An 18,292-nucleotide genomic window follows, 5' to 3' on the forward strand; every position below is an offset into this window, starting at 1 on the left:
GCTTTCGCGTTGTGCTGGCATTATAGTACAATTTGCTTATTTACGAAATAACTATTAAGAAGATTGGTTCTGTATTGGAAACTTTAGCCTTGCTTGATTCTATACTTTTTATCACACGCGACTCTCCTTGCGTGCAGTTGTCTCCAATTACCCATCGAAAATATTTGATTCCATTAATGGGACCCACAATTAGCCAATCTGCATGAGGTTCAGCTTTCATTGTTTCGCATTTAATGGAGCTCTTCAGATTGATTGTTTGACAGAGATTAATTTCGTGAGTTAAGCCTTAAATCTTCCACCGATACGTTGGCAGAACGGCTTCAAAGATTTTATCAGTGTCCAAAGGCTGATCGAGGTAATAAAGATATCCTTCTTTTTAGCGAATGCGTTTATTTCATGTGAGGAATAAAAACTACTTTGCCTAAACTATTTTTCAATATTAATTGCACATATTTCCGTCTTATCCATGCGTCTGCGGAAAGGGCTCCTGTTCTTTCGGCGCTACGCACAAATGAGCACTTTTTTAGGTGTCAGTATAAGAATTGAATTGATTGGTTGAATAGGCAATTAGAGGAACAGTCCGTCAATGTGGCGAGAAAGACTGTGCGTACCACTTAATGCTTATTTTTCCTAGTTAGGTTTCGCCATAAATAGTTGATCATACCAGGTTTTTTGGCACATTGCGTCCATTTTCCGCTTCAGGCTTATCAACTATTGTTTGTGGTGAGTAGAGAACTGTGCTAGACGAAGTGGTAATCAGATGAGCCCTATTATGATGCTTTTCCTTTTTTATATGGCAGAATGCTTGAAACAGGAATTACACAGACGTACAGATGGACATGTTTAAATCGATTCAGAATTTGATGCTGAGCAAGAGCACATACGTCTTGTAGGACCTCTTAAGCTTCTTCCTGGGCTTTGAACAAATCGAACATATCCCTCGTCCTTCAGAGTAACATGTGTAACTCATACGCAAGATTATGTGTGTTAATGTGTCGATTATGTCAAGAACGTACTAAATTTAAAAAAAGCGAAAATAAAAACCAGAAAATTTCAAAAAAAAGTTAAAAACGTAAGGAGCAAAGAGATTTCCTTGAAAAGATTAATGTTTATGTGTGCTTACGAGAACATAAGTAAAGAGAAGACTTTGCTTTTGTTATAATTTGTGCCAAAATGCTTTTTATTTATTTTGGCATAAGTTTAAATTAATCTGCAATGAAAAAACTTTCTCCAAAGCTCATAGCTCGGTGGGCAGGTAACATATGTAAATGAAAATAAAGTAAGAAGTAAATAAATTTCGGAATTAGTTGCCAAGTTGTCGAAAGTAAGAAGGAAACCAACAGAATAAGAGAGCATTCATTGAAAGTATTTGTTGCCTCAGTTTCAATATTTATTTTTAAAAAAATGTGCAAATATTGAGTTAATTTCTTTCAGATCTAAACCAAAGTCCAACTATAACGTTTTTGATTAACCAAAGAGCTATCTTTTATAACAGCGTCAAAGAAAATTTTTCTTAATAAATCCGAAGTTAAAATAAAAACACTTCTCGCCTTCACTTATTCGTCTAAATTTGTTGCCAATCAAATAATTATAATACCAAAAGGTTTGTTGTCGTCTTCTGAAAGAATCGAAAACATATTGACGATGTATTTAAAGGATAATGACAACAAGAAAATCACAGGAAGACATAGCACATCATTGCTTTGCTTAATGCAGTTACTTAGATAACGACTTGCAAAAATAAGACATTCTATGGAAGATGGTCGATGGTGTTCGGACCAACCCATGTTGGTGAAACAACTTTTATCAAATCATCTCAAACATTCCGACCTGTAAGAAGAACATAAGAAAGAAAGACAGACAGTCAGACTTGCATGCTTAAATCAATTCAGAACGTGATTCCCACTCGATCGGAATAATGATCGGCGAGTAGATGACCAACCTACAAAAATAAATGAAATATTTTAGGTTCTTGCAAACATTTTGGACGCTTATCATGTAGAGCTCAGAATTTCAATTCTGGCATTAATTGCTTTGGTTATTTAATTTGAAGAAATAGGTTGCCGAAGCCCACCAAACATTTTCAGAAGCCTATGGTTCTGCTGCTTCCTATCTCTTTTGCCATTTTTGGTCTCAACTGTTTCCAAGTGGTTATTTTGAAGAACGGCCTAGAGGTTTAAAAAAGTGCGAAGACAACGAATTGCAAAGCTTATTGGACGAAAGTCTAGCTGAAACTCTTAGAGAACTTTCGATGAGCTTAGCAATTGATTGATCAATTGCTTCTTCGTTTCGTTCACATCTGACGAGAAAGATCGGAAAGGAAGAAAAATGGCCACCATACGAATTGAGTGAAAATGCCATTTCGTCCACATTTTGCAGGCGTTGTCAAGGACACACTGTTGCAGCTCGAATGGGAAATTCTGTTGCCGCTAGCGCATTTACCAGATATAGCAGTTTTTGAGTATCATTTGTTCGGATCGATACACCATGGCATGGCTGGCACGACGCTCCCCAAAGTTGTAGAAGTGGGAAAACGGCTCGATGATTGGACCGCTGTCAAGACAATATAAGTTCGTTCGACACGGTACGCCTCGCTGCCAGAAAAATGCGAAAACGCTTTACAAAACGATTGAACATATTTCGATTAATATATATTGTACCAAATTTTGTCATCAAATGCCTTCTTCAAGCGAAACAAGTAAGACGATTATATTCGGTCGTGAACGAATATTTTATACCCATCACCCTTACCCTTAAAAAAGACAGAAACGGTAAAGCGGCAAAATGTTCATATTCTACAATATGGAGAAGCCGCAGCTGATTTTTGCTAATCTCAAAATACAACTTTTTCTCGCATAGGCGTGCGGACGGTTTAGGCAAGTCTTATGAAAAGTTTGCGTCATTTCTAAATATTTTGCATATTTGTTGGCGTTAGTTTCATTTTCGCTAATGCGAGAGTGTTTACCGCTGATTCTACACAGTTACCCAGACAGATAGATGGACAGACGGACATGTTCAGGAGCATTACAAATCTTACAGTGGTCAAGAATATGTACACGTTATGGGGTTTGGAGCTTGTTTCTGCGCATTATGAAGGTATCAAAAAGAAAAAAATTAAACCTCGATATACTACAATGTAAGGTTCTACAGCATCATCCATAGAATGTGCGTTCAAATTTTTGTCCATTTACTTGCTATTGTTTTTAAGTAATGAACAAAAGACAAATTATATATTTTTGTGAAAACCGACGTGTTCTCAATTTACGTAATACTGTGGGCGTGTCGTTTGACCGATTTGGCCTATTTTAAATACTGGGCTGCGAACAAAAACTCCCAATGTGTCAGCCAAATTTGGATTCGATAGCTTCATTTTTGCGGTGAGGAGAGTGTTTACAACAAATATTAAATTGATTTAGAAGAATTTTATGCTGATTAAAAATATGTATCCTTTGAGGGGTCTCTGAAGCTTTCTGTTGAGTGTTGCATACGTCGCGAATAATGAATAGACACTCATTATTTGCTGATGGGTATAGTAAGCCATTAACCGGCATAAAAGTCCGTTTAGTGATGTCTTACGTTGAAAATTTAGGATAGTAATAAAAGTAAAAAGCGTAAATAAATAAATAAAATAAAAAATAACATAAAAATTAATTAGACCAAATTTGAATTATATGAGCCTAACTTTTGGACTCCTTTTCATACAAGTGTTCTCAGGAATAACAAGCATATCGGAAAAATAGTCAGACTTTTAATATATGCAATAGAAATTGGTCCCTAGTAGCTGACTTTTTATGACGGAAACAATAGAAAAATAGTAAAATCACTAGCACCTTTACTAAATCCGTTGTTTGACACATTAATAATTTGGTTTTGGGTTTAGCGCATGCTTCATTATGAGAGCCTTCACGAACAGTATCGTTTTACACGGCAATAACACGCAATTTTCGACGTTGCAAACGTTTTGAGAAAATTAATATACCCCTCGTCCATCGGTGATGGATATAAAAGTGGCCAAAGTAATTGTAGGCACCTATTAATGTGCAAAGCAATTATGGAAATTGTACCATTAATTAATAGCAAAATATTCGTAATAAATACAAAAACACTTATCCTATGCTGTTAAATGGACCGAGAAGCACACTCAAGCTTCTTCAGCGCACTCGTTCATTCATTTTTTTTTTATAATTTCATATATTTCGTTGAACACCAAGCAAACTGTCTTATGAGAAATTCATGTCTGCCAAAAGTCTTTAAGAAATGCCTCGATCCCTGGATTCTATTTCATTTCGTTTAGCTATGAATTTGAGCGTAATCCACTTTATCTTCTTCGTTCAATGAAAGAAATAAAATGAAACAGTGGAAATTAATTCAAATATGTTATTTTTTTTGCTTTTTTCAGCGGTTTAATGAACATGTTTTGCACAAAATTTTACAAAATATTTAAAAATAAAACTTTTTTATAACGAAAATTGCTAATTGGTTTTGTTTGTAATTTTTCTTTTTTTTGTGGATAAACCAATCTTTGACAATTGTAAAGCAAATTGTCACAATACTCGTACACATATATAAATAAGTACTAAGTCGTTAGTTATATCAACCGCAAGCAATTTCCTTTAAAAAAAAGAAAAGAATGCAAGGAAAAAAATCACAAAAATATAAAAAATGTTATAATCCAAGTGTTTGCTTCGAATCCCCAAAGTATTGCACATCTTAAAGCATACATGCGTTTAGGGAGAGGAAAGTATATTGATGGGCAAGCACATGCACTTTCAATTGCACAGATGCCATAAATGATGAATGCTAATACTACCACTATCGCTTGTACGGTGCAACGTCACAGTGATGTTATAGACACATTATGGCTTTTCACCACACATGTACTCTCTGACTAACAACCATTCTGGCGTTCTCTATAAATGAAAAGAAAGCACGCTAACGCGTAAAACAATACGCCTCCATTCTATTTCACTCCTCTCTATTCCTCTCTTTCTTTCCCTCTCTCCCTTCCTCGTTGCGTTCGCAACTGTAATGCACTTCCTTCTGTAATTGCTATCAAACTGCCAGTAACGCGTGCTGAAAATTGAAAAATATTTTCTATGTTAGTTTTCATTTTCATTTTCAGGCGATGGCATTGACTATTGTTATTGTTTGCCACTGACACACTTCCGTGAGTATGCATGCAGCATTGAAGCAACAACTCAACTACTAGACAACCCAACAAAATGCTCAGATGTATGTACAGGATTTGAAGATGGACCTATCAGAAAAATTACTCTATATGATGTGTGTAGATGTGAACCCGTAACAAAGTAAATAGATTTTATGCGAAGTAGAACAGAAAAAACAAAAAAGCAATGTACATCGGAGTCACACAAAATTTATTGAGGTACTCGAAACTAGAAGTTAATTATGAAATTTGTTTAAAAAGCATAGACAAAAGTATTTACCAGTAGTTTATTCTTCAAAGTCTCTATTCAATATACGACAAGAGTTTTGTCTCTTGGTATAATTTTCAGTTGACTTGAGCAATTGAGGACACGATTTTGAAAAAAATCGATGGAAATGGGAAATTCCATGAAGCTCGCAAATGTCTATATGCTTTACCAAGATTCTGAGATAATTTGAACGAGTCCATCTATATATCCCTGTCACAGTTCCTTTCCTCGTCTCACTGCTTGTCTTGGAATTTTGAAATGCATAATCGGAAAAGTTGAGAAAGAAAATTGAAAACTTTGCAAATATGAATTGATCAATTTCTATAGCGATTGCCAACTGGCTGTACAAACGTGTCTGATAGGCAAAAAGTGGAATTTGCCGAATATAAAAGATGTTAAAGCCAGTTGAAAGATCATTGCGAAAATGATCACAATTAAGCACCTAGCGCGCCCATATTTAACGGAGTATTGCTAACCTAACCTCTACCATGCGATTTAACGACGAGTTTTCAAACTTATCCAAATTTTTTTTTTTAACGAAAATATCCATAAAATCTCCTCAAAATTTCGTATATTTTATTTTATATATTTGTTTAAGTTTAAAATGAGAACACACTTAAATTAATGATTTTCTGCCAAACAAACTGTTTGTGAAGCTTTGTGAAATTTTCTTTTTTAAAAATAATAATATTTTCCTTAGGTAGCCATTAAAATTCTTTATATTAAGCAGCACCTACGAAATTATGTATGCGTGTGTTCGCAATTATTATACGGTTTATAGTCACTAAAGGAGGCATACTTTTAGGCTTATGCCTTTCTAGAGAATTTCTTACAATCAACATCATTATTAAACGTATCCAAAAGCACATAAAAAGGCAGTAAGGACTTTTTGAGTTAGGCATGTAGCACTATCGAGAAAGGTCAGTATGTTAATCCGAATAATGAAATTCTGACGGTCAATAGATAGCCTCGTAATTTTTGTAGAATAATTAAATCAGAACTGATTTAGTCAAGTCGATATATCTGCTCGTGTATTAAAGGAAAATTTTTCTTTTTATCTTCAAATATTTAGTCCTTTCAATCTCTTTAATCTACTCCGCCGTCCTCAACATGTCTCAAATTGTGTCATACGCACTCCCACCAAATTTATAATAACGCATTTTGAATGTTCGTAGGACTGGAAAAAATGAGTGTTGAGTGTGAGCATGTCTCAAATATAGATTAGATGATGAGTATCTGATATTCGTCTTCGAGTTAGGCTACTTATTGTAACCTACATACGAATTTCAAAAGTCTAAGTCTGTTTGAACGCCGTGCTGGAAATAATTCTTTGTTTGTTCAAGAAATACAGCAGTAATAGCAGCAGCAGCAACGGCAGCAACAACCAAACAAATTTTAAATCTTATAAGTGAAACCGTGAGAGAAAACCTTGTTATGTACAAAACGTAAAGTATTCATAAAACGTCCAAGAAGTTTAAGTGAAATGCTGGAATTGCAAACTCTTGCCACGTACGTGCAGATATGAGCAAAATTACGTATATATATAAATATATTAAACTTATAATACAACTGTGCGCATATGTAAATACCCTCTTATTCATTGACGAACATACAAACATACAATGACATTTTACAACCATTAAAATTTCTCAATAATGTTCAATAATAAAGTAAACATTAATTTTTATGTTCATATGCACACAGGAGGTGTGCATACGTATGTTGTAAGCGTTACTATATTTATGAATGTGGGTTTGTGCGCGTACTAGTTTATATGAATATAAGCGCAATTCTTTTTAATGCACGAGTTTGGATGAACGTTTGCTTGTGAATTTCGCATGTAAATGTATATGTACATATGTGCACAACCATGTATATAACTGTGTGTGTATTATTTGAATCAAATTTCCCCATACGTGCCAATGAATACCAAAAGCTGTCGCTATTACGGCTGATACTGGATGCGGTAACCATAAGTAAGATATGGCGGAAATTTAAATACGATGGAAAAAGCAAACACCTGTGTACACGCAGGCGGATTTGATCATAATATTTATATGCAAAATAAATACTTAAACATATATGCCCTCAAACATATACACACAAACAATTGTTTGCATACAACCGATTACGTATAACTAAATAATTGAATTAATTTCTTTCGTTTTATTTCGTGTCTTGTTCCATTTCCATTAAATTTCGAAGTAATAAATCCAACCAACGAATGTTTGCCGTATTCTAGGCGGTTTTTAAAATATATTGTTTCATATCTTTATGTAATCACTTGCGGGCGATTTTACTTTATTGTTTCGGATTACTACTGAAATGCATGGAGCACTAAGGAAAGCTCAGCAAGTTTATATTCCAACTAAGTGAAAATACAGAGTACGGCCTGGATAATGTCAATTTTGAGATAAAGAAAGAAGACCGCTGTGGATGTGCTAAGGACGGAAAGAAATTTTTAGTGGCTCTGAACGCTATTTTAATGCGAACGAACCATCGTTTTTCAGAGCTGACTAATACGCACAGAAATTAAGTCCAATAAGTTAAGATGGTCCTAATCGCCAGGGGTTTTTCAAAGGAAAATGTAAAAAATTAACGTTTCTAGGAAATATCTCAAATATTGCGACTTGTAGGTTAAATACAGAATACATCGGACAGACAGACGTACAGTAGAAAGGAAAGTTTAGATTCTCATTCAGAGAGTGATACTGGATGGATGAATAATAAAAAAAAAACGTGATCTATTTCAACTCCTTGTGAGCATTGCATACAACTTAATATACCATGTGTCTCTACCAGTATAGGGTGTAAAATGGGCTTGGCTCTCTTCTCATATTAAATAATGCAAACACGAAACGATGGAAATTAATTCCATCGTCCAATTTATAGGAAAAAATAACTTGGCAAGTAAAATTAATAAAAATACTTTATATAAGAGTGTGAATGCGTTGGCAAATTGAAGTAATATTATAATAGAGTTTTTGATAAAAAAAAGTCTTCGACTTTTTTGTTATGTAAAAGAAATTTTGTACGATTTTTCTAAAAAATTTTTAACATTTAAAATTTTGTTTAAGGCTTTTCTGTAAATATTCAAAAAATAAATTCTATATATTGCTTCACTTTTTCTGTCTTTTGTTAATAGCTAGCATATGAAAACCGTCATAGTTTTCAAATAAAAATTCACTTTTGCTATCAGTGGTTTGCATAACTGTACAGGATTACGTTTATTAGTGTGGCGAGTGAATATACACCCACAATCATTATTATACCACAAAAAAAAAAGAACTGAGAAGAGAAAAAACGGAAAACTGAATATTAAATTCCTTTGAAAATAAGACTGTGAAAAAACTGAAAACATAAAAAAACCGAACTTTAAACAAACGATAACTGCGGTTGTTGTGTGAAGCATGAAGCTAGTGCTTGCTCTACATATAGTTTTATATCCTTTTGCCGCCATAAAACAAGTTCCCATCATCGTCATCATCATCATGATCATGTATCTGCACCCATACATAAATGAGTATGTTAGGAGTGCATCTGTATGTACTTAGATTTGCTTATAAATGTATGGGAGTAACGCAAACCAACTTTATTGGTCGTTGATTTGTTTTGGTCTGTGTTGACGGAAAGGATAGTTAAGGGGAGTTATTTGAATATTGTTGCGCTGAGTTAAATTTAACATATTTGCAAATTTGAGGGTTCACGATACGCCCGACTTTTTAGCTATTGCATTGCTGCACTTTGCTAGAAATAACGATATCATAGAAGAGTTTATAAGCCAAAGTTAATGGAGAGAAAAGTTCGTTTTAGTACATATTTATGTACATTTTTATACCCATCAATGAAGAATGCGGGATATATTCCTATTGTCAGAACGTTTGCAACGGCCTGACGGAAACTTCGGAGACCCTACAAAGTGTATATTTTCTTGATTAGCATCGAATTCTTCAATAGCGCGTCCGTCTTTCCGCCTGTCCGTCTGTGTGATATCTATCGTAAAAATTCTTCTGGCCGCAAACATGGGACTATTGACTTCAAATTTGGCTGAAACATTGGAAGTTCTGCTATTTATTGGCCAAAGGCCACGCCCACAGCACTGCGTGAACTGACACGAAAGAGGAATAAAATATTACAGCAGATAAATGTTCAAAAACTTAAACGTATATTTATACCCGTATAAATAAGAAGAATATGTAACGCCTGTTTAGTTTTATACTCTGTCATAGCTTCATTTTTTCACATCCTTTATAATGCGCAAAAACAAAATTCAAAGACCCCATAAAGCGTATAAATTTTTGGCTAGTCCCAAATTCGGAATGCATCGAAGCATGTCCGTCATTGCGTCTGTACGCCTGACCAACTGCGCACTAAGGTGGTGAACATTCCCCCTTTAGCGAAAACGTACATATCACCTACAAATTTGCAAACGAATTTGGAAGTGATGCAAATTTTTTAAAGAAAGCGCTTACTATGTCGACACGCCTATGCGAAAAAAAACCTTTATTTTGAAAATAGAAAAATTCAGCCGCGACCTCTCTATTTTGTAGACAATGAAAATTTAATTCTTTTATTTCTTCGTCTTTTTTAGGATAAAAGTGATGGGAATAAAAGATTCGGTCACGACCGAATATAATTTTCTTACTTGTTTCCTTATTTTTTACACGATTTTAAAGTTCTAACAGGTGGGCCATACTATAAAAGTTTCAAATTACAAAAAAAAAACCAAAAAGTTTGAGAAATAAGTGAAACCAAAAGAAATTACATTCGGCTTGGATGAAGTCTTTTGATATATTTTGCATTTTCTTCTTTTTTTTTTTTTAACGTAATAGATACCGAAGGCATATATTTGTAGTAAGATATATGATGGTTTCACGTACACAAAATTATCCCGTTCCATATAAGCAAAAACTGGACAGACATTTGTGCCATGCGGCTGAGAGTGTTGCAATTGCCAGACACATAACCTCCTTAAGGTAAGTTATGGACGCAGCAAAACATTTCTTCATTTGATTAAAAAGCATGACAATCACAGTCACTTAATTAACTGTAAGGTAACCCCGAAGATGGTTTCTTAGAAAACACGATTTTTTCTTCGCCTTCTTTTCTACATCTTTACTACACCTTTGATTTTGGTCGAAAAACTAAGAAGGGACCTACAAGAAATGGAAAAGTCGCAAAAAAAAAATTCAAATGATAAAGTCAAACCGTTATAAACGGACAAAACCGCCAAATACAATACACCACTTCGTCTAAGAAATTTCTTTATATGTTTTCACAATAAAATTATTAGTAAATAAATATGCTTTGTTTCCATGTAAAGTCATATTTTTCATAGCAGGAGGAGGGGGGGAAGGGCATTTGGGATTGGGCTCAAATCGTCGGCGCATCCCACCCAAACATTTTACATTTCGTCCCTGGGCCAAAACGTATCAGCTTACAGATTTTGGTCAAAATATCTCTAAAATTACCACTTTTAGGTTCAATGCAATAATATGTGGACAGATGGACAGAAAATGGATCTGGATCTGTCGGCATAGTAAAAATTGTGTTTTTGTTAAGTACTACTGAGCGGTACATATATCCCCACTAACTCGCTGTAGCGTAGGGTGTAAACAAATGCTAAAAGTGCAAAGCTTCCGGCGAAGATATGGCTAAACTAAATGCCATTCAATTTATTGGCGCTGACCTCTTACAAAAATATAGTGCATTATCCAACGATTTTCACAGCAACGATTTATGCAATGCGTTGTTCATGGCCCGTCGTACAATATAAGCGCTAATTACACCTAATAATCGTAGGCCTGTGCTTGAAAATTGATTTTTCCAATCGCTCAGAATATTCCCAGCTAAAAAATTTTAACCTTCTTATACCATAAACTCTTTATTGGTTTTTCACCTCGCGTTACGACTTCAATTTAAGATCAGTTTTGCTTTGTTTTTTATTATTTGCGGGTATTGTAGTATTCATCTTATGTAGTATTCATCTTATGTTATTCAAGTAACTATCTCCCACCTCTGCTCCTTAATTTCAACCGTTTAAAGTATCAAGTATCGTGCCCAACACCAGTCATGCTTATGTCGCGATCCATATATATATATAGAATTTGCAGTATACACGCAGTGCTCTACAAAATTGACTCAATTCTGTGAAGGTGTGTAAATGATGCCATGCTTTTCTTTTTCGAACAAAAGCAGTCATGCCAACCGTAAACAAAAAAACATGTGTTATTTTGCAGTCACTTTACGTATTCCTGCGAAGTACAAAATTCAAGCACAAAAGTGACAAAAGTGCGAGATATACCTCATGTAAGTTTTCCATTTTTATTCAATGTTTATATACATTTGAAAGTAAAATTTTGGACTTATATTTAACACAAAACAAATATTTCGAAATTTTGAAAATTGAATGGGCGTGACTGATGCTTTCTATTGCGCATTTAGGATAAACTATAGAATTCCCACACAAATTTTTTATTGTGGTATGTGTCGCGGTTGATAAGCAATGAAAGCATAAAACTGAAATTGTTGTTTCTTTTCCTAGTTTACGTGCTACTGCAGGCGTGTCCCTCGACCATTTTGGCACATCCTCATTACCATACTAAGTGCAAGAACTTGCAACATTTATAACAACTTTTAAAGCCGGTAAGTTAATTTTTGTGACCAGACGGGTATATTTAAACCGATTCCGAATTTGAAGCTTGTCAAGAATATTTATACTTTGTGGGATCTCTGAAGCTTCCTTATGGATGTTACATACGTTTTGACACATACTTTGACATATACTTTTCATTATTCGTTGATGGTCATCACCGATAATGTAGCGTAAAATTCCATTTTTTTATGTTTTCTGTTGCAAACTCAGAGCAAAAATGAAAAATAACAAATAAATAAAATATAAAATAACGAAAGTTAGCGAGATCAAATTTGAACCATATGAGCCTATTTTTTTAGCTCAGTCTCATATAAGGTTTCTCATGAATAACAAGCTCTTCGGGAAAATAGTTCAATTTTTAGTATATGTAATGAAAATTGGTCCCTGGTAGCATAGCAGTGGCGGGAATTTGGGTCACATCGGTTTATTTTTGAGAACTTACCATATGTAAGGGTGCTCACGAAAAATAAGCAACAAACTTTAATTTATGACTCTCTATGACGGAAACAACTGAAAAATAATAAAATCTTTAACACATTAATTATATTTTTTAGATTTGGGTATACTGTATGAGAGCCTTGATGGATAGTGTGATTTTACATGAAAGGAATTTTTGACGAGTTATCCCCAACGTGAATGGGTATTTGCACTAGTCGAATTGGTGTTGAGAATTGAATGATCGACCTTGCTCGACCTTGCTCTTTCCATTTGTTTTCTTTAATTTAAATTTTCCTTTATATATATATTTTTTTAATTTTATTCAAAATCATATTTTACTATTTTTTGCGTGTTACAACCCAACCGCTTATATTATTTATTTCAATCGGCTCTATTCTATTTTCATTTAACCACTAAAGCATATTGCTCGGACCGAAACAAGGCTTCAAAAGTATACTAAAGCAGTTTTTAAATAAATATCGAAATAAATTCTTGTACAGACACTAGCTGTGCGTGCGCCACGCTATTTTAGACCACCTATAAGAAATGAATGCAACAGTGATAACGAGTTAATTCGCAACAAATCAAAGATGAACTACTTGCCAACGGTGTCTTCCTCCCATGCTCGGGGGCTAAACAAAGATTTTTCCAAGAATTTAAGATTCTTTCGGCCATTAAACGGAAATGTCTGTGAAACTCTTCTTGGGCCATTTTCACTTGATATATTTTGCTGTAGTGACTTTTGTAGACAGGCACGTGAAAAACTACGAATGTGTTAATGTCTTTGAAAAAAATATTATTATCATTATTATTATTATTAACTTAGCCAGAGAAATAAATTCTAAGACTAAACTCTTAAAAGCAATAGCATCTAAGGCTATCGGATTTTATTAAAAACTCTAACGGACTTGGGATTCGAACCCACGACCATTGACTAGTCGAGATTCCTCGCTTTCGGCTACTCAGGCGGATTTGAAAAAAATAAAAACAAATGATTCACTGTAAGGTGACTAACGAACATTTTTGATTTGTATCAGATTAGAAAATTAAAGTTTCAAATGACAGAGAACAAAGAGAAACACTAGTGGCAACGAAAAGCGCCAATCTATACACAAAGTTTATGTCTAAAATGCGGGATGTGAAACCGTTATTTTGTTCCATTTGATTTATTGTGCCATCTCTTAAATTAAGTATCTTCCTTCTCCGCTAAGCTAATGCCGCTGACCGACTTTGATTTGTTCTTTATGATCTAATAATTTATTTAACGCAATAGTCATTTTTTCCTTTACATAGTTTATAAAAAAAGTACCATATGTGTTGAATGGAGAGAGCACGAGAGTTTCGTTCAATAAATTGAAACGCTTCGATTCTGTTAAAGTGTGATAAATTAAGGTCCGACTCTGTTAGTACATGAAATTTATGTTCGATTCTATTAGTGTAAGATTCAGTTTTTCACAATGAAACGTCGAAAATCGATATTATTTAGAGGTTTTATTTCTCAGGGGTTATTATCTTGTTATATAATTGTATTATTCTTATTTTTTTAGCTATTGATGCAGCACGAGCGTCGCTTACAAAAGCTCACGACTGGATACCATTAAATTTATTTGATTAGATTTTGTCCGGTCGTCCTTGATGAATAGCAGTTGACAAGCCGAAAATTCCAAATTCCGCGTTGAAGCTTGATAATTGGTACACATCTTTAGCAGCAACTGGCAAGCAGTGTTTGTGACACTTAAACTGATACCTGAATATCAATTGAATGCATAAAAACATGGCAATTGCATCGAAACAATGTTGGACCAGCTGGGACCAGCACCCAACGGCTTTCTAAAATCGATAAGACAAAGGCAAGAGAGAAAACTTAAAATTCGACACCGAAATAGACATGATCCTTCTCACTCTTTTAATGTTATACTCTTTTTGTTTGTACGCATAAGCGTTCAAGGTTACATTATCAAACTGGTTGCGTTTATTTTATTAATATATCATGGTCTCCTACTGTATGCCTCGTGGTCGTTTCCGTATTAAACCGCCAAATTTTCGCCAATTACGTCAGAAACATAATTGAGAAGAAAGCAAATGGCCTGCATTAAGAAGTTTTCGTCCAAAATTTTCGCAGAAAATTGGAAATGGTGACGACAATAACGCAAAGCAGCCAGAAGTCACCATTTGTGGCATTGTGCGTGTTAAGCCACCTCTTAGTCCAACGCATTCAATTCATTTGAATAAGCAACAAGGTTTACAACAGGAACATCGCAATGCTTTGCTAAGATAGACAACTGTTCTGTTTTTAGTGCTATCGAATGGCAATTAAACAAGCAAAATTGTATAAAAAACCGAATACTCCATACGGCGACGCAATTTCAATCCAAAATATACAGTCTACTACCATTACGTTTACGTTACGTGCGCTACTGGGGTTGGTTGGCTTCATGTTATATACTAGAAAGTATGCGGCTGACGAGGATGATCGTCATTACGATCGATTCTGATGCCACATAAAATAAATAAAAATGAAATGTATGATTAAACGATAAAATTCTCGTCTTTTACGCTGTGAGTAACGATCAAGAAGGGAAAAAGATAAAAATGGTACAAATAAATATGCCAGGGAAATAGATTGAGATAATCATTTATCATTTCCATTGCGATTTGTATGGATCGGGGACATTTTTATAATGTTTGGGGAGATTTTCATCGTGGTTGGAAAGAATTTACCATAGTTGAAACGAATTTTATCATTGTCGGATATGTTTGCATTTATTGAAAGCAACTCTGTGCTCTCTCCAGTCTCAATAAAAGGGGATTTTTTTAATAAGCAACGTAAGGGAAAAACCAGATAATGGCTTTTAGCCTACCGGCTTATCAATGTTACTATTATCATTATCAATGGCAGAGTTTTTCCCACCATCTGAGTTTTGCGCCTGCCCACCGCGCACCGATATCAAAGAAATATGTTTTGCGGAAGTGAAGCCAAGTTAGAAATGCAAATTTTGAAATGAATTTAACGCCATCTTTGTCGGGTGACGAAAAACACTACTGTGTATATCGAGTTGAAATTGTTAATTAACCGTTTGTTGCAATTTAGATTCACCTAAAATGCTGCTTGTCATTTTGTTTTTATTTAAATGAAAGTTTTATTATAGTATCGTTATAATTACAATACAAAAATTTTATCAATTAAATATTTTGATTTTACTTATCTTTGGTTATGCTGAATTTTTATGCATTTATAAAGATTATATTTCAATGTAAGCATATTCCCACATCCCATTCATTTTATAGCCAGATTAACAGCACAACATTATAAACTTTAAATGTTTGAAAATTTAAAGAATTAAAAATAAAAATTTTATGTTAAGGATGGGATATATTTAACGGATAACATATAGAATTTTCTATACTCTATACTGGTGTTACAGAGTATATATTTATTTGCGCGGACGTATGTAACACGAACAAGGCCTTAAGATAGACCCATTTTTTATTATACTGAACGATGCAGAATCATAATCTAAACTGATGTAAGCCTGTCTCGAAGCCTGTTCGAACACCAGGTCTCAATTCTTGAGATATTTCGATAAAATTTGATATAGTGACGTATTTTGACTCAAGTACGAGCGTTATGAAAAATGGTTCGGATCGGTCCACATTTTCGGCCACTCGCCGCATAAGGCCCTAGTCCGAAAAGTCGTTTCATGAAAAAATTGCAATTTTCGAAATTTCTCGCCAAAAGTGACTAAGTAGTAGTTTTTCGGCATTCTAAATTGGTATGAAAACTTTAAACCGGCTGCGACAATTTCACGAAAATCGACCCTTTGTAAAGTAGTAAAGCCTAAGTTTTAATATGTGACGATGAAAACTATCTCATAATAGTAATTTCAAAAAAATATGAACTCTACAAAATTTGGACAATCTACGTATATTTTTGGATCTTTTTATATGTAACTTGTACTACATTAGCTCGCGTTTTGGCAACGTCTCCCCATAAATACGCACTAAACAAGATATAAGTTTTGCGTTCTATAATAAAAATAAGAATTATGTTAGACAGTGTTGTGTATGGAATGTAATGATCGGTCCTGGCCGACTATAATGTTCTTACTTGCTTTTTAAGTATTTTATTTGGGTATTTGTTTACACATGAAACTCAAAGTATATATATTCTTGAACAGCGTAAAATTTGTAAAGCACCTGAACATCTCCGAATGTCCATCTGTCTGGGTAACTGTGTAGAATCAGCGGTAAACACTCTACCGTTAGCGAAAATGAAACTAACGTCAACAAATCTGCAAAACATTAGAGGTGACGCAAACTTTTCATAAGAAACGCCTACACCGTCCGCACGCCTATGCGAGAAAAAGTTGTATTTTGAAATTAGCAAAAATCAGCTGCGGCTACTCCATATTGTAGAATATGAACATTTTGCCGCTTTACCGTTTCTGTCTTTTTTAAGGGTAAGGGTGATGGGTATAAAATATTCGTTCACGACCGAATATAATCGTCTTACTTGTTTCGCTTGAAGAAGGCATTTGATGACAAAATTTGGTACAATATATATTAATCAAAATATGTTCAATCGTTTTGTAAAGCGTTTTCGCATTTTTCTGGCAGCGAGGCGTACCGTGTCGAACGAACTTATATTGTCTTGACAGCGGTCCAATCATCGAGCCGTTTTCCCACTTCTACAACTTTGGGGAGCGTCGTGCCAGCCATGCCATGGTGTATCGATCCGAACAAATGATACTCAAAAAGTGCTATATCTGGTAAATGCGCTAGCGGCAGCAGAATTTTCAACTCGAGCTGCAAGAGTGTGTCCTTGACAACTCCTGCGAAATGTGGACGTAGTGGCATTTTCAGTTAATTCGTATGGTGGACATTTTCCCTCCTTTCCGATCTTTTCCATCAGATGTGAACGTCTAGAAATAGTTGATCCGTCAATTGCTGAGCTGATCGAAAGTTCTTTGAAATTGGATTTTCGTCCAATAAGCCTTGCAATTCGTTGTCTTCGTATTTTTTTAGAACTCGAGGCCGTTCTTTATCATTACCACTTGGAGACTGTTGAAACCAAACCCGGAAATTGGAATATGATGAAGCAGCGTCACCATAAGCTTCTAAAAACCTTTGATGTGACAACAAAAGTTCCATGATTAGTGTTTGTAGACGATGAATAGTTCGATGATACTAAATGGAAAAGTCTTACTTTATTAAGAAAAAAATTGGCAAAATCATCTAAATTAAATGTTATTTATATTGATTCTTTCCATTACTTTATCATTTTCATCAATTGATATTGCTGATCAAAATACGTGCAGGAAAGCATTAAGTATGATTGGTCACACCGTTTCCTGTTTATTTTGTAACAGGTACTATTTCCAAAAATTAATTTAACCGTCTTTCTATAACAAAAGGATAGTGTACATAATATGAACACTCGCTCATTATAATCTTAAGCTAAATTACATAACAGTGACTTTCCTGGTCCAAAGAAAGTGTTTGAATAGTTGGGCTGTCGGATCAATTCCACCATTATTCCAAGGAATTATTATATTTCCGCGATGTTCTTCCTATTACAAAAAACAAAAGAGTTCTTGCAAAACCCTTGAGACATATTACGAAATTGAAAATAAGACACGGATGAAAGAAAAGCCGACGAAAGTGAATCCAAATATTATTGTTCGGCTTTTCAAATGGACGTATTTTGGAAATTAACCATGTCTGTCAATACCAACACTGTTCACGGGCTTGCTGGAGAGAATTG

General features: G+C 34.5%; 1 protein-coding gene across 1 annotated transcript; it reads left to right on the forward strand.

Annotated features, from left to right (window-relative positions):
- Positions 1-11,693: 11,693 nt before the first annotated feature.
- LOC119639029 lies at positions 11,694-15,033 on the forward strand. The gene is made up of 5 exons (XM_038036201.1): positions 11,694-11,744; positions 11,880-11,917; positions 11,980-12,080; positions 14,076-14,594; positions 14,780-15,033. Exons 4-5 carry the CDS (start codon positions 14,519-14,521, stop codon positions 15,031-15,033), a joined length of 330 nt encoding a protein of 109 aa, XP_037892129.1. The 5' UTR covers positions 11,694-11,744; positions 11,880-11,917; positions 11,980-12,080; positions 14,076-14,518.
- Positions 15,034-18,292: the final 3,259 nt, after the last annotated feature.

The sequence above is a fragment of the Glossina fuscipes genome, unplaced genomic scaffold (assembly GCF_014805625.2).
Source record: "Glossina fuscipes isolate IAEA_lab_2018 unplaced genomic scaffold, Yale_Gfus_2 111, whole genome shotgun sequence".
Classification (NCBI taxonomy): domain Eukaryota; kingdom Metazoa; phylum Arthropoda; class Insecta; order Diptera; family Glossinidae; genus Glossina; species Glossina fuscipes.